Here is a 25,743-nt window from a genome sequence, read left to right on the forward strand (position 1 = left end):
AATGGCTGGCCATAATCTCAGAAGGCAGGGAAGAATCCACACTGAGAAGGTCTTCCAGCATGACCCAGACTAATGACAGGTCACATTAAAGTGCAGTATGTAATTTGGAACTGGATTCTTTTGCTCTTCAAAGAATATCCTTCAGGCATTTGATGAAAACTGAAATCTGAGGGTTAAGTGGTAATGAAATATTGATATTAATTTTCAGAATGTAGAGATTATACGGCAACTATAATGGAAAATGTGCTTGTCTGTAGCAATTACACACTATTGTAGGTGGGGTAATAGGAAAAGCAGGTCAGGGGCTTGATCTCCCACGGTTAATGGTTCGGAAGAGCTCTTGGTTCATGTTCAGAACTTTTCTATAAATTTGAGGTTGTCTCTAAATAAAAGGAAAGTAATATGTCAGGCACCTGGCACTGCAGTAAAAATTACTGGGCTCCAACCAGGTCCCGTTTACCAAACCATGCACCAATTCTCCAGCTGCTGTGAGCATAAAACTTGTCCTTCCTGTCCCCCATGCCAACCCTATTACTTTGGCTCCATGATGGCTATAAAGATAGGAGTCAGAACATAAGAGTTTCTCTCTTCAGGCAATTTTACACACAAAACTGTTGCAGCTCAAGGCCAACTATGATCTGAGACCCTCATCCTTAGTAGGCCCCTCTCCAGGTTTTTTCTAAAGACTCATCTTTAGACTAAAGACTTAAAGACCACATGCATCTGAATCCCTGCCCCAGGTTCTGCTTCTAGGGAAGCAACAAAGACAGTTACATACCAGTTTTGTTCATTAGCACCAGTGACAATACTGTCCCATGCGACGTCAATGAATACACTGTAAATCCAGACACTTCATAAATACATAGAATTCAGTGTCTTCTAATATCCCCAGTACGGCAGAACTACATTGCTTTCTAGGAGAAATGTACTTAGCTATCAGAAACAAGGATAGAGCTCTGAAAAGAGCCCATTTTAGTATTCCACTTTGTAGGATGCTTCAAAGTCCTGAGGGAGAATCTACTGTCATGATTAAACTTGTGATGCCCTCCGTCTCCAGGTCTTTAGAAAGTCCCCTTCCTAAGTGTACTGCTAAAGCTATGGTCGAAAATATGAGACAGATATTTGCTTGTTAAGTTTCATTCATTCTTTCATTCAACAAATGTTTATATTTTAATTCTCTTGAGAATAAGATACCAAGAAGAATTCGTAAGAATTACAGCTGATGCCGGGCAGTGGTGGCACACGCCTTTAATCCCAGCACTTGGGAGGCAGAGGCAGGCGGATCCCTGTGAGTTCGAGGCCAACCTGGTCTACATGGTCTACAAGAGCTAGTTCCAGGACAGGAACCAAAAAAAAAAAAAAAAAAGCTACAGAGAAACCCTGTCTCGAAAATCAAAAAAAAAAAAAAAAAAAGAATTACAGCTGAGAGCTGGACCTGCCCTCAGAGAAGTCATTCTACTGAAAAAGATGTCACAGTTAACAGCGAAGGCAGGTAGCTAGAACTCAATGAACAGTGACAAAAGCTTCAGGAGAAATGTCAACAAGGTGTTTTAAACACCCACAGAAAGAGGTGACAATTGCTAGCCATACTGGCAAAGGCTTGGTAGAAGCCTTTGACCAGGGCCTCAGCACAGCGGGTCTGGAGCAGGCCGTGGTGATGTGCACAGCCAGGTTACTGCTTGTTACCACGTAGGCCAATGAGCCTGCCTTGCTCTCCGTGCTTTAAGAAAGCAGAGCACCTTGACAGCCAGCACAACAAATGTGTGTCATAATCAGCAATTATTGATCGAGGAGACATTTTTATGGTGTTTTGGGAGTAACTGAATGATATGCACTGATGTGTTCAATTTTTAATTGTTTACCAGTTCACTGGGAGTAAAAATGGAGCAATAAAACAGATGATACCCTATTCCTTGATATCCCCACTCTCCTTGAGCATGACCTTCTGCTAGGATCGCCTTAATCACTCAGGATGAAAGACAAACTCCAGGGACTTTTATGATGCCGCCCATAACACCCATGAAATGTTTCACTGTCACTGCGGATCATACACCAAAAATAAATCGCACGTAAACATGTTTAATTACTGGAGAGTTTGACTCACCACCAAGACATTCTGAAGTTAATCACCCCAGCTTCATTTACAGAAAATGACTGGGAAAACGGTGCTTCTGACCCTTACTATCCCCCAAAGGATGCTATCAAACACAATCCTCACAAAATTATGAAGGCATTGCGAAAATTAGATAAGAAGTGAATACAGCCCCACCACGAATCATCAGTTCTATGCCTATTTTCAAAACACATAAAAACAAAAAGGATTAAAAACATGTTAGTCTTGGCTTAACTGTAGACATGAAACACAGAAAGAGATCTTATTCAAGGAATCTCCCAGCTTCAGAATCACAGGCAAATATTTCAAGTAACAGAATACTTTTTTCTGGGCTTGTGAGGTGGATCAGTAAGTAAATGTGCTTGCGGCTAAACCTGATCACCCGAGTTCAATACCCAGGCCCTGAGGTGGAGGGAAGGGGCTGCCTCCTACAAGCTGCTCTGACTGACTTCTATATGTGTTCACATATGTGTAAAAACCAGAGAAATGTGAATATTTTCTCCAAAAGGAGATCATGCACTATACATAATTCAACCTTTCCCTACTGAGCGATAAAAACAAGTCTGGGCCTCACTTCTGTCTTTCACGGCAGTACTCCGCATCTGATTTAAACAGGACAATGACAGTACTTGATGGCAAATGCCCTACAGAATGATGGGAGTGGGAGGGAATGCAAGTGGCCATTACCCCACACCTCTGTCCATTAAGTGGAATCCAAAGCCATTATCACAGAGAACAAGGGCATAAAAGCCTATCTCCAGATATGACAGAGAAAGGTAATAGCAGTCAGGAGATAATTGAGGAATAAAGGAGCTAACTAAATCAGTGCTTGACTGCATGGTTTTGGATGACAAAGACATGTCCATGGAAGGCAAAGTGGCTTCATTAAGATCACACCTCTGGAGAAAGCAGGCTGCCACCCATCCCCAAAGTGTAGTAAAATATATAGTGTAGAGTTTAAAGGTTATTCCCTCGACACACTAATTGAAGTGTCTATCGTGATACTTCATTTTTATACATATCATAAACAATAATGTTTACTTGATTATTATTAATGAGATCTTTAAAATCCCATTTCACTCACAATAGTAAAATATGGGTGTATGTATGCATATATATGTATGTATATTGAAGTTTGTATTTTATGAGTATGTGTGATTTTGCTTGCATTATGTCTGTGTACCATGTGTGTAACTGGTGTCTTCAGGGGCCAGAAGAGATCATCAGATCCTCTGGAACAAGAGTTACAGATGACAGTTGGAATGTTGCAAGTCCACAAGTCCAATTACACTTTTTCTTGGGCTAGCATTAGCTCCCTATTAGCCATTCCTTGCTGGCATCTGTGTCGGAACAGACATCCCGGGAATCATAAATAAACGTTGGGAATCTAACTTAGCAGTCACTAGCTTCCATCAAACTAAAAGTCAAGAACGAGATCAGAGAGCATCTGAGACATGTAGAGAGATCCCCCCCCCCATCATGCTTTAACTTACACTCCGATGCCTCCACCAATGTTATTTTTAAAACGCTTTGGCTGATAAATCTTTATTCTGTTACTTACAAACTGCTTCCATGTTGGAATACTATATTTGGTGAGATATAAATGTATGTTCCATGACCACGATCACTTATATTTGTTCCAGAATAAACCATGCCTTTTACTCCGTGAGGCAAGAGCTGTTTCTTTTGGTCACAGCAGAGCTCCTCCTTGCTCTCTGCTTCATTTCCTGCCCTGACTTCTCTCAGTGATGTCTTTGATAAGGACATGTAAGCCAAATGCATCCTCTCCACAGGTTGATTTTTGGTCAGTGTTTTATCACAGCAACAGAAAGCAAACTCAGTCCTGTTAAAATAGTGTAACCAAACAAGATGGTCTCAAAGATACTACTGAAAAACATAATGTATGTTTGTACCATATAAAACGATAGATATTGGTGAGGAATGAGGACTATAGATGGAGATCACAGAGACTATGGAGACAAACCACAGCCAATCAAAATGTTGAGTTGTACAACCAAGTTCCAATAGCTACATCTACAAAAAGCTCCCACACCCAAGGCTCAGGAAACATTTCAAAAGAGGCAACGAAAAGGTTGTAAGCCAGAGGATGAGGGAATTTTCAATAAAATTGTGTCTCTTAGTAATGTCAGAAGCCACTGACATAAAGTCTCACCTACATGACTGCCTAAACATGAACTGAAAATGACAACAGACATGCCAAAGTTGACATGGAGAAAGCCCATAAGGCCTCAACCCCGAACAAAGAGCTACCGGCAACTAGGGAATGCTGAGAACAGCAGAACACACCAATTGGTTATGTTTTCATGTTTGTGAGTGTAAAACAATAATTAATGAAAACAGAGGTCATGAATTTGAAAGAGAGCAAGAATGGGAATATGGGAGGGTTTGGAGGGAGGAAATGGAAGGGAGAAATATTGTAATTATAATCCCAAAATATTGTATTGTTCTCTCTCTCTCTCTCTCTCTCTCTCTCTCTCTCTCTCTCTCGTGTGTGTGAGACTATACGCCTTCAGAGGTCAGAAGGGGACCTTGACTCTCCTAAAAATTAAGTTGCAGTGGCTGTGAGAAGTACAACATTGGTTCTGGGAAACTCGAGTCTTCTAGAAGAGCAGCAAGTACTCTTCACTGTTGGGCCATGTCCCTGAGCTTTGGATAGGGAGTGGCTCATGAAGCCCCACCCCTAGCTGACGCACTATTAGTAGTTGATGGCTGCCAGGAAAACGGCAATCATTTTTTTTCTTAGGGGGTATTGTGACTGGGATATTGCCCAGGATCTAGTTGACTGCCCCACACCCATGTGTATGCCATCAGCACCAACTGGATTTAGTGGTAATTAGAGAGATAGAGAAAAAAAAAGGATATGAAAGTTGGTGAGGTATTTGTTGTGGGGGAAGTGTCCAGGGGAATAAGGAATGGATATGACCATTGTATATATAAAATTATAATGTATACAAATATATATGTAAATATAATGTATATAAATGGATATATTTTGTGTGTGTGTGTATATATGGATATATATTGTATATATAATTGCCAAAGAGTAAATAAAAATGTTTTCTAAAAAGCCATGATGAAAATAGAGTTGGAATTGGGTGATGAAGGGCACCTGGATTTTCCCCATGCCATAATGGGCATACACAGGCACTGAGTGATTTTTGGGAGAAGAGTATGTTGAGATTATTATTTTCATTCTCAGCATTTCAGATTCATTTTACCAGAAAATCAAAAATAGGGGTAGAAAAATGTGCCCTTCTATAGGATACTAGTCAAAGATTGTCAGGAACTGTCAGTGAGTTCTGGGGTTAGAGGCTTTCCTCTGCCAACTAGCTTGTTTTGGGGAAGGGAACTGGTCCATGACATGAATGTGCTGAGAACTCTGCCAGTGGTAATCTCCATCTCAGTGCACGTGACATAATATAAACAGATATTGTTTTCATAAGAGATAAGCGCATGGATAATCATTGCTTCTGAAAAAGAAATAGGGCACACCAGGGAACAGGAACAGCAGCCAAATGGCTAATGGTCTAGCCCCATATTTAACCCAAAGCCATACAAAGTAATGTTATGCTAAAATTAGAATTTAAACATGACACCAAAAATAAAAATCTTAAGGAAAATGCCAATATGGATTAAATTACATAAATCATTCTAAATGTTAAAGTATTCTGGATAAGGAACGTACACGGTAGAAATATTAAGCGTTCAGTGAGCAAAGCATTTGCTGTGCAAACAAGAGGATCAGAGTGTTTAGACAACGCCCCCCAGGACCCACCTAAAGGCCTCAGATGGTGAAGATGGGGATCCCTTAAGCAAATCTGGGTTCGAGTAAGCGGCCCTGGTTCAATGTACAAGGTGAAAAAGGAATCAAGAGAGATTCCAAGGTCAACCTTGTGCTTCCACGTGTGTGTGCAGACATAACTACATACACAGACATACATACACACATGTACACATGCATTCAAACATACATACACCCCAAAACATGAAAAGGGAAAACGTGGTCTAAAGTTTTATAAAACCAAATAGCTTAATAGAGTTGTACAAATTTTTTAAGTAGTACACCAAGGAAAAAAATTACCCGTGGCCAACGAATACATGGGAGAAAAAAAGTCCAAGCTGATAATCAAATAGAATGTCAAAAATGTCAATGCTTTCACAAAATGAAAATGTTTATGTCATATTTTATAATTTCTAATATTCAATATATAATTCATGTATATTAAATCGTTGATCTATTATTAAGTCTTAAATTTGCACATATACCTTAGGCACAGAAATTATAGTTTTTCCCCAGAGAAAAAAAATTATAAATATGCACAGGATTTTAGTGAGAAGGACATTGGTGCACTGTAAGTACAAAAACAACAAAACAAAATGAGGAGTCACATAAACATTAAAACTGATTGGATAAATTGTGATATACAGGTATTATGCAATCATTAGTTACTTTGGTCAGGAAGAATCACTAAAAGTAAAGATAGGGAATCCTCCCTTACTGTGAAAATTGATAATGCAGGCGAAAAAGAGTACTGGAGCCCAGTTTACTATTTCTATAAACACATACTACAAAGAAATTTGATTCAAGACCTATATTATCATCATCAACCATGATTAACTACACAGAATGAAATTCATTGATTTTTGGTTTTGTTTCTCTATGGTTTCTAAAGTTTCTAAACTCCCTGTCATGAACATTCTAAAGTCTTTTTTAAAAAAATAAAATGAAATTTGTGGAAGACAGAAAAGAAGTTTTCCAAGAGTCTGTGCTACCAAGAGGAGGGAGCAAGCACAGTGTTTCCAATAGAAAATAAATCTGAAAGCCAAATTTAGCCCAATGGACTTTCTGTTTATTGTTCCCTCTTGGATTTTTTTTTTAGAACTTTAAAGACCCAGAAAAGTGCCTCTAATTATAGCATTTTGAAGCTTGAGAACAATTTGTTCTGACTCTTACTTATTAACTGCAATGCATAATCTTATTTGCCTGCTGGCAAATTTGGTTTTCCACTTGTGTTAGAACGGAAGACAGATTGACATGCAGCTTTATGTAATTACTTCCTATAAGTGATTCTTTCTCCTCTTCAGTTACTGGAATCAGTATGCATGCTGGTCTTACCAAAAACAAAACAAAACAAAAAAGCCCCAAAACAACAACAACAACAACAAAAACAACAACAAAACCAGATTCAAGGGCACACTCAGAGGAGCTGGATAAAACCGAATCCCAAGTCCCAAGCATCCTTTATTATTTGTCCCCGAAAACAGTAATTCTTGCTAGAGTAGGGAAAGGGCAGGCTAGCTTTTGCAAACTGATTATGTCTCAGAGGCTTTCTGATAAGTATCTAATGGAGTGGGCTGCAGACACAGGCCCATGTGTGTGCATGCATGTGCACACACAGCAGGGATTCCTGTGGTCCAACCCTTCTCACAAGACTGTGCTGTGAAGGCCATTAGTTTGGGGATAGAAACCTCAGAAAAAAAAATGATACAAATGTTTGATTAACCCTTAAAAATACTCTCTTGATGAGAAGACTAGCAAGTCATTTATTTAGGGGTCACAAATTCTAATGGCATCTTTGAAGCTGAGGTCAAGTTTCAATTCACTAACTATCTTTTATCTAGGAGTTCATCAAAAAAAGAAAAGAAAAAAAGATGCATTCCTTTCTTATTATTTTTGTGAGACAGGGTCTTGTCATGCTGCTCAAGCTGGCTTTGCACTTTTAGGTTCAAAGTAGCCTTCTGCCTCAGCCTCCAGAGTAGTTGTAACTGCCTCATAGGCAATCCTATTCTTCATGTTTAGAATGTGATTTTCTTCCTAATTGAATATATCAGTACAACAAAACTTCTTTTTCCGTGCTAACAGAAAGCGCAGGATGAAGCCACAGGAGATGGAGGAAGGTGAAATCAAAGATGATGAAGACGACTGGTATGGACCAATGAGAGTGGGGGCAGTGATGTGGGAGTCTGCTGTTTTGTGTTGATTTCATTGGTTAAATAAAGAGACTGCCTTGGCCCTTTAAGAGTACAGAAAATTAGGTAGGTGGAGTAAACAGAACAGAATGCTGGGAGAAAAAAGCTGAATAAGAGAGTCGCCATGGTTCACCCACTCCAGACAGACGCAGGTTAAGATCTTCCCTGGTAAGCCAGCTCGTGGGGCTACACAGATTATTAGAAATGGGTTAGATTAATAAGTAAGAGCTAGCCAATAAGAGGCTGGAACTAATGGGCCAAGCAGTGTTTAAAAGAATACAGTTTCCGTGTAATTATTTCGGGGCATAAGCTAGCCATGTGTGCGGCCGGGTGCCGGGGACGCAGCCCCGCTGCTCCTATTTCAACAGGGCAGAAACAGGTAGAGCACCAGAATTTTTACGGCAGAAAAAACCTTTTTGTTTGACGATGCAAGGACAAAAGCATTTCATTATGCATGTGTGGAAACACATCAATACATAAATACATAGCTCAAATCTGATCCTAGCGCTGGTGATGTAGACCAGTGTGCCCAGCGTGATGGGGAGTTTGGGAAATCTCAGGGCTTACTGTTCAGTTTTTCTGCAACCCTAAAAACCCTCCAAAAAGTCACTAGAAGAAAACACTAGCAATGTAAAATTTACATTTATATAAATTAACATTTATATATAAAGAGAGGATAAACTTACTTCCGGTTCACAATCAGCCATTCTCGAATATAAGTCTGAACACAGTCCCTGACATGAGGATCCAGTTCAACTCTAATTAGGTGAAAAATAAAATAAAAAAAGTTATTATTGAACAAGCGTGATAAAATCAAGGGACAAAACATCACTTCAAATCTGTATCAATAAAGAATATTAGGGATGTTCTTGCCCATTCATTTCAAGTGTGTGAAGTATTATGAAGTATTCCCAAGCCAATGACATTTGTTCTTTCATGAAACAAATATGTGAGCATTTTATGCCCTGTGAGTTTCTTTGTTATAGAGAATTGCTAAACTACTTCTATGCCTGAAGGCAGTAAGGCACAAGTAGGGAGCTATAATTAAACACCAAACAAGAAAAATAAGTTCAAATGGTTATTTCTAATGGAAAAAAATTGTTTTCTCTTCTGTAATTTTGTTAGGGCATGCTGCTTTCCATTCAGGAAGCCGAGAACAGCTGTCTTAGGCTTTGATGACTCCGCAGACACAGGCGTGGATTCCTGTCATACCTGCTGAGAAGTGTGCCATTAGGGACATTCTCCGTGTGTTTCACAGTCTGGAAATCAGAAGTAATGACGGTCGCAATGCTTTTGGGATTGTTAGAAATACATTAGTACTAAATAAGTCTAAAAGCTGTAAATTTTTTATATAAATATTTTTTGAGATTATAATAGGATTATATCATTTCCCCCTTTCCCTGTCCTCCCTCCAAACCCTCCCATGGTCTTATTCAAATCCATGGATTCTTTTTCTTTAGTTGTTGTTATACCTACAAATGTATATGTATGCACACATACATATACACATTCACAAATACAACCGTCTCAGTCCATATAATGTTACTTGTATGTGTATGTCTTCAGGGCTAACCATTTGGTATTGGGAAGGCAATAGGTGTGTTCTTCCCCGGGGAAGATTATTTCTCTGGCTCTCAGCATTCTATAGTTCTTTGTCTGGGTAGAGGCCTCTGGGCTCTTACCCCTTCCAGGTTATACTACAAGTCTTAATTTTGCATTTGTAAAACAGGGATGCTATCATTTGGATCTTGAGTGCCTTCCTAAGGACCACATGTTAAAGTCTTAGTCCCTGGCACGACATAATCGAGAAGTGGCAAATTCTTCAGGATGTGGGGGCATATGGAAGGTCTTGATCACTGGACACTGCCCTTGGAGGGGACTGTGGGACACTGCTTTCTTCCTCTTTGCCTTTTTCACACGGCTGTGAAGTGGTCACAAATTACTTCTCTTGTGCTCTCATCTCTCACCATAACACTCTGCCTTTACAGGACCAAAGCAAAGCAGTCAACCAGCGAGGGCCTGAAAACTCCCAAACCATAGGCCAAACTAAATGCTTCTTCATTTTAGTTGATTCATCACAGGGAACAGAACAGAACTCACCAGTGGACTACCTATCAATATGAGACCAAATTCTACAAATGTTAGATATGGGATCTCTTGGCCTTGACTGCTCAAATCCCAGCTCCAGTCCACACTGACTCCGTAATCTTATGCCAGTCATTCAGTCCTTCTGTGTCTCAGTATCCTCACCACCAAGTGGTGAGAATAGTAAGAGTACCCCCTCTAGAGAACCATGATGAAGACATGATGCTAGTGTGCAAAGCGCCCAGAAGAGTAACTGGTTCATAGTAAGAACCCTGTGCTAATTGAGACTTAGCTGACATTTGCCGTGCACCAGGTGCTGACTTAAGCACTTCACATGTATGGGTTCAACAGGCCAGGCACTGCTGTTATTCTTGTGTAGAAGAATGAAGTGCTAAGAATATTAATCCAAGTAAGAGACCAAGTGGCCGAGCTGGGACCTTCAGGGCCTGGCTCATGACTACCACAGTTCACTATTCAACGCAGGATCTGAGTGAGGCACAGGGTCTTATCCTCACGGTGACCAGAATGCCCTCCCTTGCCTGCCTTGCTTACGCGGAAGACTTTGGCAACAGTCTAAAGAGAGGTAACACATTCACCAGAAGTCATAGCAACAAAACTCTGTCTCGCTCACAGAATGGCTCTGGGAAAGACTGCCTTCTTTATCAAAGTTTAAAAAGTCTTCCTCCCTGGAAATGTCCTGGGTTTCATACCAATTCTTTACATATCTGGCCACATTTTAAGGCAACTAACTGGAAATATTCACACCAATAAATAATGTGACTCTAGCAAAGGTGAAGAAGTGTTGTCACTACGGAAACCACCCCTGAATAAAGGGCCTGATGCTGAGGAAAGGTTTCCCAGTGAGGACAGAGATCTGGGTTTGGGGAAATGAGTGTTTCCTACACAGAATAGAGCTGCGTACATGGCTAGCTTGCTATGTTAAGCAAACTGACCCGAGAGCAGAACGAAGGGACTTCCCACAGCCCAGTTGTCCGGTCACCTTCAACCGTGCAGAAACGTAACCTAACACAAAGGCGCCTCAGAGCAACGCGGGCAGGCGTCATGCTTTGCCATCTCATTCCTGGGACTTTTGGGGGAAAATGTTCAAGGGGATGTGAATCTTAATTTTGATTTTAAAAGGATTGAAAAACATTTACTCAGAATCTTCAAAAAGCCAGGGGTATTCACTCTGGAGCTGCTTATGTTTGGTTCAGATGTGAGTCCGTGGTTGCCTGCGCCACGCTCAGCAACGCGGCTCTAAATAGCTGTGTGAATATTTGCTTTACAGTGCTTCTGCTGTGTCTGCCCTTCACGAAACTTCAGCAAAGGAAGGGTGTTTCCCTTCTTCATCTTTTTTTCCTCAGGACACAACAGATGTTCAATAAGCATGCCTGGGAACTTAGGTTATAACTCCATCCAGGCCTTCGTATGGAAACAAATAAAACGCCTTTACAAGCCTTTTGCATTCATTTGCTTTGTGTCTATGTGTGTGTGCACACGTGCACGCATGTTTACATGTGGCAAAGAGAGGACAGCTTGAGCGAGTCAGCTCTGCGAACAGAGCTCAAGTTATCAGGACGGCAGCCAAGGGTCTTTTCCTGCTGAGCTGTCTTACTGGCCCAGAAAATGCTTTCTGTAGAGGCCTTTCAATACTCGTTAGACTCTTGACACTCTGCAAATAGAGACCCCAAGGCTTCTGGAGGTCACATAACTAGCCCATGATCACTAAGCAGGAAGCCAGCAGTCCAGTTCCAAGGCCTGTCATCTTGGCTTCTTTTGGACTATTCCATCCCATTCCACTGCATCCTTTTGAACTGTGTCTTAGTTCAGACAAGGCTTTCCAAAGCCTTTGGCAAAACCAATTTAGAAACCGTGTACAGCTGCCTACCATGCCCGAGGCCCTCTGCTAGGTCCTCAGTACCATGAAACAACAAAACAAACTGCCCACATCTAGGTTGCAACACTGTATTTGCTGTGGTTTTAGTGGATTGAGTAGTTTTGTTCCTTTTAAAGTGTGTGTGTGTGTGTGTGTGTGTGTGTGCGCGCGCATGCTCTGATGAGTCTGTGTGTATGTGTATACATGTGGAGGCCATAAGTAGATGTTGGATGTCTTCTTCAATTACCCTTAGGTTTTTAGAGAGGATCTCTCAGTGAACCAGGAGCTCACTAACTGGCTAGACTGGCTAGCCAGCAAGCCCCAGGGATACATTCTGCCTCGCTTACACTAGAGTCGCAAGGGAATGTCACCATGCCTGGCTTCTTCTGCGGATGCCGGGGATCTGAACTAAAGTCCTTTTGCTTGTGTGGCAAGCACATTACCATGCGAACCATCTCCTCAGGCCCTAAATTTTTTTTTTTAATGAAAAAAGTTCATTAGCTTCTTGTCACACTAGGGATCAAAGCCAAGACCCTGCACATGCTTCATAAGCATTTCACGACTGGCCTGCAGCCCATCCCCCACCCCAACCCAAAGCGTGCTTCTTTTCAAGAGTACTTCAAAGCTGAGTCTGAGGCCCACACCTGTGATCCTGGCACTTGGGAGGCAGGAGGGTTGCGACGTTGAGTTTAGCTTAGGCTACACAGTGAGACTCTATCTCAAGAAATAAGAAGAAAAAGAGGTTCAGAATCAACACCCTTCCCCTCTCATATGTTAAGAAAATAATTTACCCTTCCTCTGGCAGAGAGGGCTGCAAAGTCCTACATTCCTTGGGTGTAAACGCCACATGCAAGTCGTCATCGGTGAGGTCCCCCAGCTCCTGGGCCAGCTCCGCATCCAAGCTGTTTAAGTGTGTCATCACAAGTCCTTCAAAGTCCACCGGCTCCACGGGCTCATAAAGCTGAGGCTGGAGGGAGAGGGAGAGAAGAGGGCCGTTGCCACCAGGCTTCCTTGGTGGATTGCACAGACACACAGGCACGCAGTAGTGGATGGAGCGCACAGCCCTGCCCGCCCCTTCCACTCAGAGGTTCACTTTTAGCCTAAATGCTGGAGAAGCTGTCAAACTGCGGTGGTGACAGGAGAGGGAAGGAAAGGCAGTAGCGGAGTCAAGTCACAACACGATGAGTAATTAAAATCGCACCCTAAGGCAGAATTTTTCTCCGCTTAATTGCAGCCTGATGAGGAATCCTGAGGAGATCCAAAATGAGATCACGGGCTTGAAGGAATTTTTGTTAATTTCTCCTGCAAAAGCTCTCTGAGGCCATGTTTTGTTTACCCAAACACAGGGAAAACGAGAAAGCAGGCAATTTTCCAGAAACTCAGGCACATACTCCTCTGGCTGTGTGCTCAGACACAGTGTTTCCCTTGGCCCTAGAAGGGAAACGTCTATAGACTGCTCAAAGCCAGTACTTTAGACACAATCCCGGCTGACAGGGAGCCAGGCTTGCGGCTAAAGCCCTCTGGGGCTGAGACTTCCAAACACTACTGCTTGGGAAGAAACTCACTGGACTGAAGCTGGGTAAGCAAACCGTGAGTGTCTGCTGAGGAGAGCTCTCCTGTCTTTGTTTCATCCTCCCACGGAGGGTGACAGGGAATACAAGAGAGGATAGAAACTCAGGGTAACTGAAACAATGCTGCTCTTTAATTGAAAGTATCAAGAATTGGCAACATTTTACCAGTCTCCTATGGCATGCAAAGATCCAGGAGCCACTGCCTGAAGGAAGAGGGGGACACTTAGATCAAGGAGATTGGCACAAGAATAACAATAGTCACAGAGCAGAGGCTGCAGCTCTCTGAAGCGGTTCTCTCTGGAAGACTGTGTGGAGTTGCCAGCCAGGGAACACTGCTCTCCTTTACCTCCAGAGCATCACAGAACAAAAGCTCCAGATTCCTCACTTGTGCTAAGGGAGGGCAGGCCTGAAGGAAGGGCTGACCAAACTGGTTTTTCATCCCCTTGAGTCTACATACCAGCAGGCTTTGAGCTGGGGTGGAAGAACAGCAGCTGCTGAAGAGGCAAAGGGCAAAAAAAGTTTCCAGAATGTAACCATGGCTTTCACCTTTCCCACCTTTCCCTTTTTGTTGTCCCTCCCATCTCTGCTGTCCTGGTAGTAACAGAGACAGGAATAACTTACACCGGAGAGAGAAGATAGAGCTGCCTTTGGTGGCTATTCTTAGCTGTCAACTTGACTACATCTGGAACCAGCTAAAACCCAAGGAGCTGTGTATACCTGTGAGGGGTTTTCCTTGATTGGTTCATGTAAGACAGGAAGATACACCCTAAATCCAGATCCTTTGGTGTGATATGACCCACCCTAAATCAGGGCCACACCTTGTAATGGCAGCCCACATAAAAGGACATGGAAGAAGGAAGCGCTTCCTTTTTAACCTGCTCGCTCTCCAGCAAGTTCATCTGTCCTGAGGCTGAGGCATTCCTCTGCTGGTATTAGAACCTACTTCGTTGGTATCCCAAAGACCAGCGGAGAGGCCAACCTTGTGGGCTGAACAACTGCTGGATTCTTGGCCTTTCTGTCCAAACACAGTCATTGCTCAATGTCAGCAGGATGAAATGGAGCCAGGGCAGGGGCTTATGGGATGGAGCTTAGTAGCTGCAAGCAAACAGCTCCCCTTGATCATCAGTTGGCAAGAAGGCAGGAAGGTCTCCCCTGGTTCTGACCTGAAGTCAGCTGAGGAAGGGACCGCAGTATTCATGAGGGGCCTTTCCGAATCAGTCTCACTAGAACCCATGGAAATACACTGGGTTAGTTATCCTCCTTTTCAGATGATGTAATAATTCGCCATTGATGACAAGGCTAGGAAGTAGCATGTTTGGAATTCAAATATAGTCAGGCTTGTATTCTTAACAACTATAATCTCGATTGTTTTCTCTTATAGGCCTTCCAAAGAACCAGTATTTTGTAAGATAACTAAAATATAAGAGAAATAGAACAGGTTAAAAAAATACATTTACAACAACCTATAAATTCTGCTCAGAACTTCTCGTGGGACTGAACGCTCAGAAGTATATTATGAGCAACTCAACCACTGGTACTGAAATGCACTTAAAAATCATTGTGAAACATAGTTGAACCTGGCGAATGAGCACTGAACACTGGAAAGTCCAAGTCTCGAAGCAAAACATATCGGCGTAAAACGGTCAGAGAGAAAAGATTCCAGTCCGGCTAAAATAAAACACTTGCCATGCTCCTGAAACTCGAAGCTATGAAAGGTGAAAACTCTGTACCTGTGATAGGACAGATGGTCCAAAGATCAGGAGCAGACAATGGTCTGCCCCATCATCTGGCAATTACTCAGACAGAGGTCCCGGCAGACCACCCCACCTAAAATAGCATCTCATCTGTACCATTATTCCCTTTGTTTGTTTCATTCTTCATAACCACTCCTGCCCTCATCCCAGCTGACAGTCACTTATTTGTTTACACCCACCTCCTATTCTAAAATGCTCCACAAGAACAAACAGTGGGTTCTTTGCTGCGTTAATGAGTGCTATCCATAGCTCTTAGAGACGTTCCTGGGACAGAGAAAAACCCAAAAAACATTTGCTCAATGAATGAAAAATACAGTCACCACTCGACATTTAGCAAACAAAGCTAAAGGCAGAAAGTTTCCTCTCCTTTCAGTGATTTCAAAGTATTTTGTGACCTACAAGAAGCTTGCTTTCCTGCCACCCCCAACGGAAATCTTCCACTGATGCCACTGTAGATGTGGAGGTGGCATTATGACCATCAATCTGTTTTTTAGTAAATCAAATGTGTGTGTGCACATGGCACAAGTTGGTGTACACACATGTGAAGGCCAGAGGCCAGCCTGAGGTTTTCCTCAGGAGTCATTGGCCTTGTTTTTGGATGCAGGAGCTCTCTCTGGGACACGGGGCTATTAGAGGAGGCTGGTTAGCCAGTGAGCCCTGGGAATGCTCTTGTCCTCTACCTTCCCAGTGCCGGGATTCTAAGTAGGTGCCACCACACCAAGCTTTTTATGTGGGTTCTGGGGATTGAATTCGGGTCCTCATGCTTGAGTGTTAAGCACGGTTCACACCGGGCCATCTCCCTGGCCTGTTCTGATCCCTGTTTACAGCAACCATAACAAAGTGCCGGCTCTGCATGCAGAATGCTTGTGTCTTATCCTCTACCGTGAACGCGCGTGGAAGCTACACGGGAGCACTTCATTTTCCATCATGTCCCTCCGGTACAATCAACAACACAAAACAGCTAACTCTGGAAAAAATTAAGTGACAAAGATCAACAGAATCAGAGGCACAAAGGAGGTTCAGAGTGAAGAAGTCAGAGCTCAAGCCATGCTTAGCTGGCAAAGAAAAAAGGTGCTGTGTTTCACAGAAACCAATGTGCACACAGGAAAGAATGCGTCTCAGGCATGAGACTTGTTAAAAACATGAATGTTAGACGTACAAACAAGTCCTGTAGCCATGGTGCTCAGGTGCATGCCCAGGGTGTGGCTTTTTACATCCTTGACTTCACGCAGAGCTATCAACTGTCATTTCACTTCAGACTTTTCTATTACTGTTTTTAGAAATAATATATTTTTTCTCCATAAAAATGTACTCAAGAATATTAATCACCACACAGGTCACAGACCCAAAACCTCTCTTCTATGCACCTATTATACCTTCTACGTTTAATAACCAGAGAAAAGGTTTAACATTTTACAGTTTTAATGCAAGCATCAGGTGTAGAGTTGTTTGCTTATGTAGATGGTTGGCACCAGATCTCTGGTTAACCTGCTCCCCCGACAGTGGCAGCAGAGAATGCCAAAGCTGGTGGGCATCTCGGGCCAGAACATGGGATGGCCAGAGGCCATCTCTCTAGCTCTGTCCTCAAAGGCAGACCCAACCCACCACTGTGTCTGGGAATCGCATTGTAAATGATAGCTCTCCTTCATATTAAAACAGGCAAGACGGAAGAGAAGTTTACTGGGCTGGAGAGATGGCTCTGTGGGAGAAGCAGCTTGCCCTCAAGCCCAGTGACTTAAGTTCAACCCCCAGGATCCATGTGGCAGGAGGAGAGGACTAGCTCTTACAGGTTGAACTCTGACCTCCACTGGCATGCCGAAGCACACATGTGCACGTGCACACACAAAACTGGTGTAATCTTTTAAAAAGTAGTTTATCTATTTTGAAAATATTTGTAGGCACAATCATCATGGCAGGCATTTACAGCTAGCATTAAAACCAAAAACTGAATAAAACAAAAGGCGACAATACAATGTACTGCTTCCCACTCATTTATCAGATCCATGACAGAGAGCTGGGTTTTGTGCGGATTACCTACAGGTGTATCATGTGGTCCTTGCTTACCGCACACCTACAACTCAGAGCATGCAGGGCAACAAAAGAAACCACCCCTGACCATGCCCTTTGCTATTTGGACGATGCCCTGCTCCCCTGAGAATCTTTACATGACTCTCAACCTGTGTGTTTGGGAACCTGTCAACATTCTGAGCATCGTTAAAATATTGTCGGTTGTTATCCTTTGGAATTCTGACTTAGCTGTTTTCAAGGCGGGGGGGGGGGGGGAGGGGGCCAGAAGTATAAAGAAAAACTGGGTGTTTCTGATGGACAGTCAAGGCCGAGGACCCATCTCCTGGGTCTGCTCAGCTCCTCCAGCAGCTTTTGCCTTTATAGGGCATTCTTCTGAATGTCCATCACATTTAAAGCCAGTGTGGTCCTCTGGATGACTTGTCTTCTCAAATAGATCACAAAGCCTCACAGAGCTGGGATCATCCCCCTATTTACCTTTTAGTAATAGACAGGATCTCTATAATGCCAAATACCTAAGGCAACAATACTACCCACTATTTACACAGGCTCCACTATGGAACTCTACGTTGATACTATGGAGGTAACATAAGCCGCCAATTTTGTAGAAAGGAAGCTAAAATCTTCAGAGAGGTTAAGTGGCTTGCCCCAAGTTAGACAGCCAATAAGTGACAACCACCTTTTACCTTGGGCTCATCTGAACCCAAACTCTTTACTCTTGTCAACAGCAATGACTGGGCTTCAACTAAATATATTCCTTCGCCAATCATTTGTAACAACATATGAGGTTATGAAAATGATCATATTACTAAAAGCAAAAGAAACGGTCAAACTGCACTTGGTCTTTTTTAATTAGCTGAAACGATGCCCAAGCAGTCTAGAATTCAGCCCCTGATTTTAATGTATATTCTAAAGCTCCATCAGCTTGAGTGATAAGTCACTCATGACTCTTACATCACACTATTTATCTCGGAAAAGAAATGTTCTCAAGGTAAAGAAAAATCACCCCGTAGCCTGGTGATTTCTCCTGGGAGCCTTGTCTGAGAAGACGGCTGCAGGGGAGGCGCAGTCCCACAGTCCCACACCACCACACTAGAGCAGATGATGCCAGGGAGCTGGGGTTTTCTAAAACAGGGCACAGATTTGAGAAGGTAGATCAGGCTTCTGGACTTCCACAGACAGAAGAAACAGGACAAGCCAGAGCCAAGGGAAAAGGACTGAGGAAACTACATTGTAACAAGCGGGAAGAACATGTGAAGAACAGCTATATACAGGACTAGGGTTGAATGACAGCCACCAAAGGAAAGGTGCTGGTAACATTTTAACCTTTTGCCTGCTTCCTTCATACCTTCTGTGGAATACAGGCAGCTAAGCCACATGCTAATTTGACTTCCCAGCTATTGAAGTAACTCATCAAAATGCACTTTTGTCAAAGCTTTCTGAGGAGACAGCCAACTACTGAAAGACACTTGCAAACATGACATTGTTTTTCTATGTAACTTTCCATTTAACAAGGATGTCTCCCGCCATAATGCAAGGCTATGGTGTCACGACAAAGACTGATTACGAGACAAGGGGTTAAACCTGCTAACTTCCTTAAAAACCTCTCCACTGTGTCCACACTATTCCCCCAGCAGCTGCTACAGAGAGCTCTAGCCTTAATATTTTTAAAAAGCAATCACCAAAGCTCCCCACATTGTTTAAAATTTAAAAGCACATCCAATCACTTTTCAACAAAATTTTTGCACACTTTGAAATACAACATTCGTCAGAAACCACCCAGTTAAGCATATATGTAACACATCCTGGTTTATTTACTCCGAGAACACAGGCACCACACACTTGGCTGTGGTTCTGCCGTAACCTGAAGTTTTGAAGCCGACAGGAAAAGATGAATAAAAAGGGTGGCCTAGCAAGGCTCCAAAGTCATACACAGGGTTTTCAAAAAGCTGGCACCACAGGTAAGCTCTCACAGTGAAGGTGCTATATATTTGTTAGTACTGTTTCATTAATGACACAATGCATAAACTATATCCTTCTGAAATAATCACAGATCACGCCAGTAAACATACCTGCAGACACACAGTTAACGCGGCGGGGAAACTGTTACAGGCGACAAAATGGCGGATACAGGAAACAGGGGAAGCTTACAAAATTTCTAAGAGCAGAAGTGGTTTTGAAGTAATAACTAGAAACAGAAAATAACCTAACCTTCTCAAGATAACCACTAGATCAGCCAGAGAGTGTGGCTGTGGGCTGTGCCGTGTGAGGAAGTGAAGGTAGAGCCTGCTCAGCTCCCTCAAAGGAAGTGGCACCCACTTCTGGGTTGCAAACAGCCCCAGTTAAGACAGTTTTGCCTCACCGGACACACAGCTGGCCTCCGGTCCATAAATAACATGGTACCCACATGCACTCACCAGTTGGCACCTTGAAAGGAGAATATGCTATGTTTTAAAACTAAAGGTTTGTTCTCCGTGTGATAGATTTCACTGGAGTGAGGTTCCAGGCAGGTCCAACTACAACCACAGCAAGGAACAGTGACTGACTGGGATGGGATCGAGAGGATACAAAAGGGGGGAGGCACTCTAGACCTTGACTGAATAGAGGTTAAATAACTAATAAAATTCCCAGATTTACTAAACCATAATGCTGAAATTGATCAATTTCACAGTATGTAAATTTCACTTCCAAGAAAACTATTTCAAAGAAAGAGTTGTAAATTGGACTTTTGAAATTAGTCAATTAAAAATTTCCAACCAAAGCATGCTAAAAATAATGGTCAATGTCTAGGCTCCCCCTCCCCAAATATGAGCTATAATTGGAATGGGTTTGAGTAGCCTGAAAGTTCCCTAAACAGAGAACATCAGAACCAATCTTGGGCTGCCTCGTTCTACGCACATCCTGTCTGACAGAGGAGATGTTTGATGTCTAAAGGCAGGCAGAGTCACGACGCGGTGAGCAGAGAATGCTAGGTGCAAAATGAGCTAAGGCTAGGTGGGGAGCAGCTTAGATGCTGGGCACTTCTGTCCCTGACCACTGGCAGAGCAAACCTGGAACACATACTTACTAGCTGCAGGGAGGGAAAACCGGATGTACTTATGCTCTGACGATGGCACTGTCCGAGGTTGGGTGGGAGTGTAAACTGCTTTCTGATTTCCGACGATGAATACCTTGAATTAAAATAGAGAAATCTAAATTATTATTTTAAAAAAATAACACTGCAAAAGTTACCGTGCTCTCTTTGGTTGAGTGGTGAGCAGAAGAGACTGAAGTGTATTCAGAGGTTGGTTAGTGGAGACTGTGGTTTCTGGGTACCAAATGTACCCTAGAGCAATTCACAGGGGCCACAACATCTGCACTCATGGCAGCCAGCCTCTATTTGAAGGCAGAAGGCAGAAAGACCTTGAGGTGGAATATAAATATCCTAAACCTTTGATCCCCGGATGCCTAGAGGAGCTGCCACAATGAAAGGAGGGCTCCTTTCTGACTCTACTTACCTGCCATTTTAACCCTGCCACCTTCCATGCAAGCAGCCGAGGCTTTGGCGTGGCTAACACTAAAGCAGCATGCACTAGAGACTGCCACATGAAAATGCCCACTTCCCTGCAGGCACCTACACAGTGAGACCCAGAATTCCCCAGCAGTGGGTTTTTTTTTCCAACAGCTTCCAAGAAAGTGACCCAATGACATGGGAGACACTCAATTGCTAGGTTACTGGAATTCACAAATATTTTCTCATCATATCATTTGATGGTGGCTGACTTTTCAAACTAGTTCCCAAATATGTACTCATAGTACAATCAGATAAAACACATGAAGTCAGAATCATTAATGGATACAACTAGAAACTAATCAGATTACTAAAGATCAAATAGGCTGTATATTTGAAATATTCTCAGTGTCCAACCAAAGCATATGTAAAATTGAAACACGATGCTTCTATGTACTATGGAGATATAAAAACATAAACAGAACTTACATTTCCATCATGACAATGTATACGGCATGATCATTTGGTTCCCAGCCTTCTGTGTGAAGCACAGAAATGGGCAGGATATTGCTAGTTGTGATCATTACTTCTTCCTCCACAAAAGCACTCTGTTAGCTTTCCAAATGTCCCTACTCATCTGTGCATGCTTAGGCAGAAATACGAACCAAGTGGTAGATACATAAACCAAGGCGGGATCATTGGGTTCCTTTCCTGGGATTCAGAATGAGGAAGAAGTAAGTGCCTGGCATGCATTCATGCTCCTACTGGCTCTTGTACTAAGACCTGGTAAAGCATGGAATACCACAGAAAGGGGCAGCAGTCGATATGAACTGTGTTCTTAATTTCCTAGAACACTGTTTTTATTTAATGTTTGAACAGTAAAGAAAAACACTGTGTCAGGAGTGAGTAGTTTATTATATTCTGTGAGTCATCAGAGAAATGTAAAGCAGACCATAATGATATGCCTCTTCACAACCATGGGGATGAACAGAACAGAGCACTAGACTGTCAGTCCCAAGTGTTGCTAGATGATATAGAATCGCACAGACATGTGTCATTGGTAGGGACATAAATTGTATAGTTCTCTCTAAAACAATCTGGCAGTTCCTCAGGTAGCTTAGCATGTAATATCTATATATACCAAAATTCCACCAGTAGCTGTACCTCCATGAGAAATGAAAACAGAAAATGAAACAGAAAATTTAAATATCAATATTCACAATAGCATTATACACAGTAAACACAACAGCTAGTTGGACCTGGTGGTGCACACCTTTAATTCCGGGACTTGGGAGGCAGAGGCAAGTAGATCTCTGAATCTTGGACCAGTCTGGCCTATAGAGTGAGTGCCAGGACAGCCAGGAATACAGAGATAAACCCTGTCTCAAACAAACAGACAGACAACCCCCCAGCATTGTTCTTAAGAGTCCAAAGGTGGAAATAACATAAAAGTTCAGTAGCTGAAGGATGCACAAAAGTCATCTATCATAGATGGAATATTATTCAGCAAAGAAAGGAATTAAGTACTGCTATACGGTAGTACACAGGGGAAACCCAACAGTACCATCCTAAGGTGTTGACAAAAGTTTCTGTCCTCCTTGTTCCCACAGCCATTCAGTCCCAAAGAAACACACAGAAGTCTACACTTATTATAAACTGGTTGGTCTATTAGCTTAGGTTTTCTTGTAACACGAATGGGGCCTGCTTGTTGGGGTTTCTGTCCTGCCTGGTTCCTCACAGCTGGAAAGCCCCAAAGAAAATCACACAGAGATCTCTATAAGTTATAAAGCTCACTGGCCCATTAGCTCAGACTACTTATTAGCTCTTGTAGCTTATATTAACCCATTATTCTGATCTATTTTTGCCATATGGCTTGGTACCTTTTTCAGCTGGCAGATCACATCCTGCTTTCTCGGTGGTCTGCGCAGGACTGAGAGGAATCAACTTCCTCCTTCCCAGAATTCTCCTGTTCTCATTGCATCATTTCTACTTCCTGTCTGGTTTTCCCACCTATATTTCCTGCCTGGCCAATCAGCATTTATTTAAAACATGATTGACAGAATACAGCACTTGGGAGGTATAGGCAGGCGGATCTCTGTGAATTCAAGGGCAGCCTGCTCTATAGAGTGAGTTCCAGGGCAGCCAAAGATACACAGAGAAACTCTTCTCTCAAAACACCAAAAATTAAAAATAAAAATAAAAGAAATACTTAAAATAAAGCCACGTAAAGGTGGAAAATACACAGAGAATCTAGATGCTGTATGTTATTGTGTTGTCTTTGAATTATTTGACTGCTGAGGAAGGAGCAACAGCTACTAAAAGACATTCGATTATAAATGCTGCTGGATTAATCCAACATATATATTTTGAAAATGTCTTGACCTCAAAATTTTAAGTCAAAAGATGCGTTACTTTGGAGAAGAGGTTTTGCTTTTGTTTCCACAGGAAATGAGAGGCTGTGAATTCATTCTGGGTTAAGAAAAACTAGATTTGATCAAGAAAGACCTCCCACCCCAGAAAAATCTCCAATAGCAGCAGATGGCCCAAATGTTTCAACATTTCAGAGGACCCCTGTTGGAGTTTCCTCTGAGTTCTACATCTAGAATAGCTTCAAGACTCCTAGTTGGGATGATCAAGCCTTACAGAATATTCCAGTCATGATTTGACCATAATTCTAAATTTTCTTTAGGTTCCCATAAGATTATCAGCACCCCCAATCAGCAGGAAGTAGAAAACTATATCCACACTCCCCAAAAATGAATTATGAATATTTGTCATTGTTTAGAGTATTAGTTACAAGTTGTTATGGGTAATGGTCAGGAAAAAAGCTAAACAAAGGATATTAGATTCAGAATTCTTGTTTGGAAGGAAAAAAGTGTGTGGGGGGGAAGTGCTGTAGGACAATGGTCTTGTACCCTGTAAAGATTTCTCTGCTGTATTGGTTTAATAAAATGCTGATTGACCAGTAGCCAGGCAGGAAGTATAGGCAGGGTGACCAGAACAAGAGAATTCTGGGAAGAGAAAAGGGTTAGTCTACAGTTGTCACCCAGACACAGAGGAAGCAAGATGAGAATGCCTCGTGGATAAAAGGTACCAAGCCACAGAAAAGAATTATGGGTTAATATGTAAGATTAAAAAGAAAGCCTGAGCTAATAGGTCAACCAGTATATAATTAATGTAGGCTTCTGTGTAGTTCTTTGGGACTGGACAACTGTAGGACCAGGTGGGACAGAAATTTCTGCCAATAATAAGGGGATGTGAAATTCCCAGAATAGTGAAATAGTAAAATCTTTTGACCAGAAAGTAGATTAGTGATAGATAAGGGTGAATGGGATTAGAGAACAATGGAAAGTTGCTCCGAGCAGAGTTTTTTTTTTTTTAACTGATGAAAATGTTCTAAATTCTGTTGGTAGCTCAGTAATTCTGACTATGTTAAGAGTCACTGAACTGTGCACATTATATACATGTGAGGTGCAGGCGCTGTATCTAAACTGTGGCGGATCTAGATAAGAGTTGCAAGTGTCAGTACAAAATAAGGGTGAATGCAGAAATAACCTAGTCTAGGGTGACAACTAAGAATGGGGAAGTTTGGGTTTTGTCTCCACATGTTGAGTGAAACTGGTTTTAATCAGAAATTGGAACATCACCAATTTAAAAAAATCAGATTAGATTGTCCCAAGCCAAAGCTACCTCACATAAATAATAATCTTGCATGTGCTCAGCACTGCAGGAGCTCAGATAACACACTGGCCATCAATGTACACACTTAGATGCTGCCTGTAGTCACAAGAGAGCCCGGACAAGACAACAGGCCCGGCCCTCATCTGGCCTTTCAAACCTTCCTGCTGACATTTGTAGGTAATACAAACTTTCCCAGAAACGTCTGCCTTCAGTTCCTCCCCAAGACTTCTGCTGTTGTCTCCGAGCTGCCTAGCACCTTTCTCATCAAAGGCATGGTGGTCTTTCTGAAGTGGGAATACTAAACAGCATGTCTCTAGCCCCCATACTCGTGAAGTCATGGCAATAGAATTATAAAGTTATGATCAGTACTGTCTAAAAGTTAGATAAGAAGGGGTAGGGATGTAGTTTTGTGGCAGAGTGCTTACCTAGCATGCTCGAGGCACTGGAATCCAATACCCACCCAAATTATCGTGTTTAATGTCCTTGAGACCAAATACAACTGCTTACCAGCAGAACACACTGCAGAGAATCATCGTTCCCCTTTGTAATCACGTGGCCATGTGGGAGCTGTAGCCTGATGCTGCGTGTAGCACTGGGAGTACCCTGACGTATGCTGTCTACCGGGGAAAAGAAGTATAGTTTTTACTGAGCACGCATCACTTCTGCAGCTCTGTAAAGCCAAACAACTGTACGTGGAGTCATCATGAGTCTCTCTGTATGTGTGCATTAGTTACTTTCTGGTGCTGTGATAAAACATGGACCAGACAGAATGCGTAGAAAGAAAGGGTCCATTTGGCTTACACTCCCATGTCACAGCCCATCACTGAGGGAAACCAGGACAGGAACCCAAGGAAGCAGCTTGAAGCAGAGATCATGCAAGAACACCACTAATGGTTTTCTCTCCACAGCCTGCTTACTTTGCTTTCTTATATAATCAGAGAACCCCTGTTTGCGCAAGACATCACCCATCATAGTCTGGGGCCTCCCTCGCCTATATTAACCAAGAAAATGCCCCACGGAATTGCCCACAGGCCAGTCTTACATAGGAAATTTATCATGTGAGGTTCCTTCTTCCCAGGTCACCCTAGTTTCTGTCAACCTGATGAATAACCATCAACACAGTGTGGCTTCTCAACAATCACAGCAAGAGAACTTGG

The 25,743-nt window shown here is 42.4% G+C and overlaps 1 protein-coding gene across 1 annotated transcript in view; it reads right to left on the reverse strand.

Moving 5' to 3' along the window:
- Dock8 (dedicator of cytokinesis 8) overlaps positions 1-25,743 on the reverse strand; it is a 194,200-nt gene that overhangs the window by 125,447 nt on the left and 43,010 nt on the right. The window contains exons 2-4 of the mRNA XM_041661501.1: positions 20,483-20,585; positions 12,857-13,032; positions 8,791-8,862 (exon numbers count right to left, since the gene is read on the reverse strand). Coding sequence (XP_041517435.1) covers positions 8,791-8,862; positions 12,857-13,032; positions 20,483-20,585 — 351 coding nt within the window. The remainder of the gene's footprint in view (positions 1-8,790; positions 8,863-12,856; positions 13,033-20,482; positions 20,586-25,743) is intronic.

The sequence above is a fragment of the Microtus oregoni genome, unplaced genomic scaffold, assembly GCF_018167655.1.
Source record: "Microtus oregoni isolate MIOR12 unplaced genomic scaffold, Mior012 000012F_ref0000307, whole genome shotgun sequence".
Lineage (NCBI taxonomy): Eukaryota > Metazoa > Chordata > Mammalia > Rodentia > Cricetidae > Microtus > Microtus oregoni.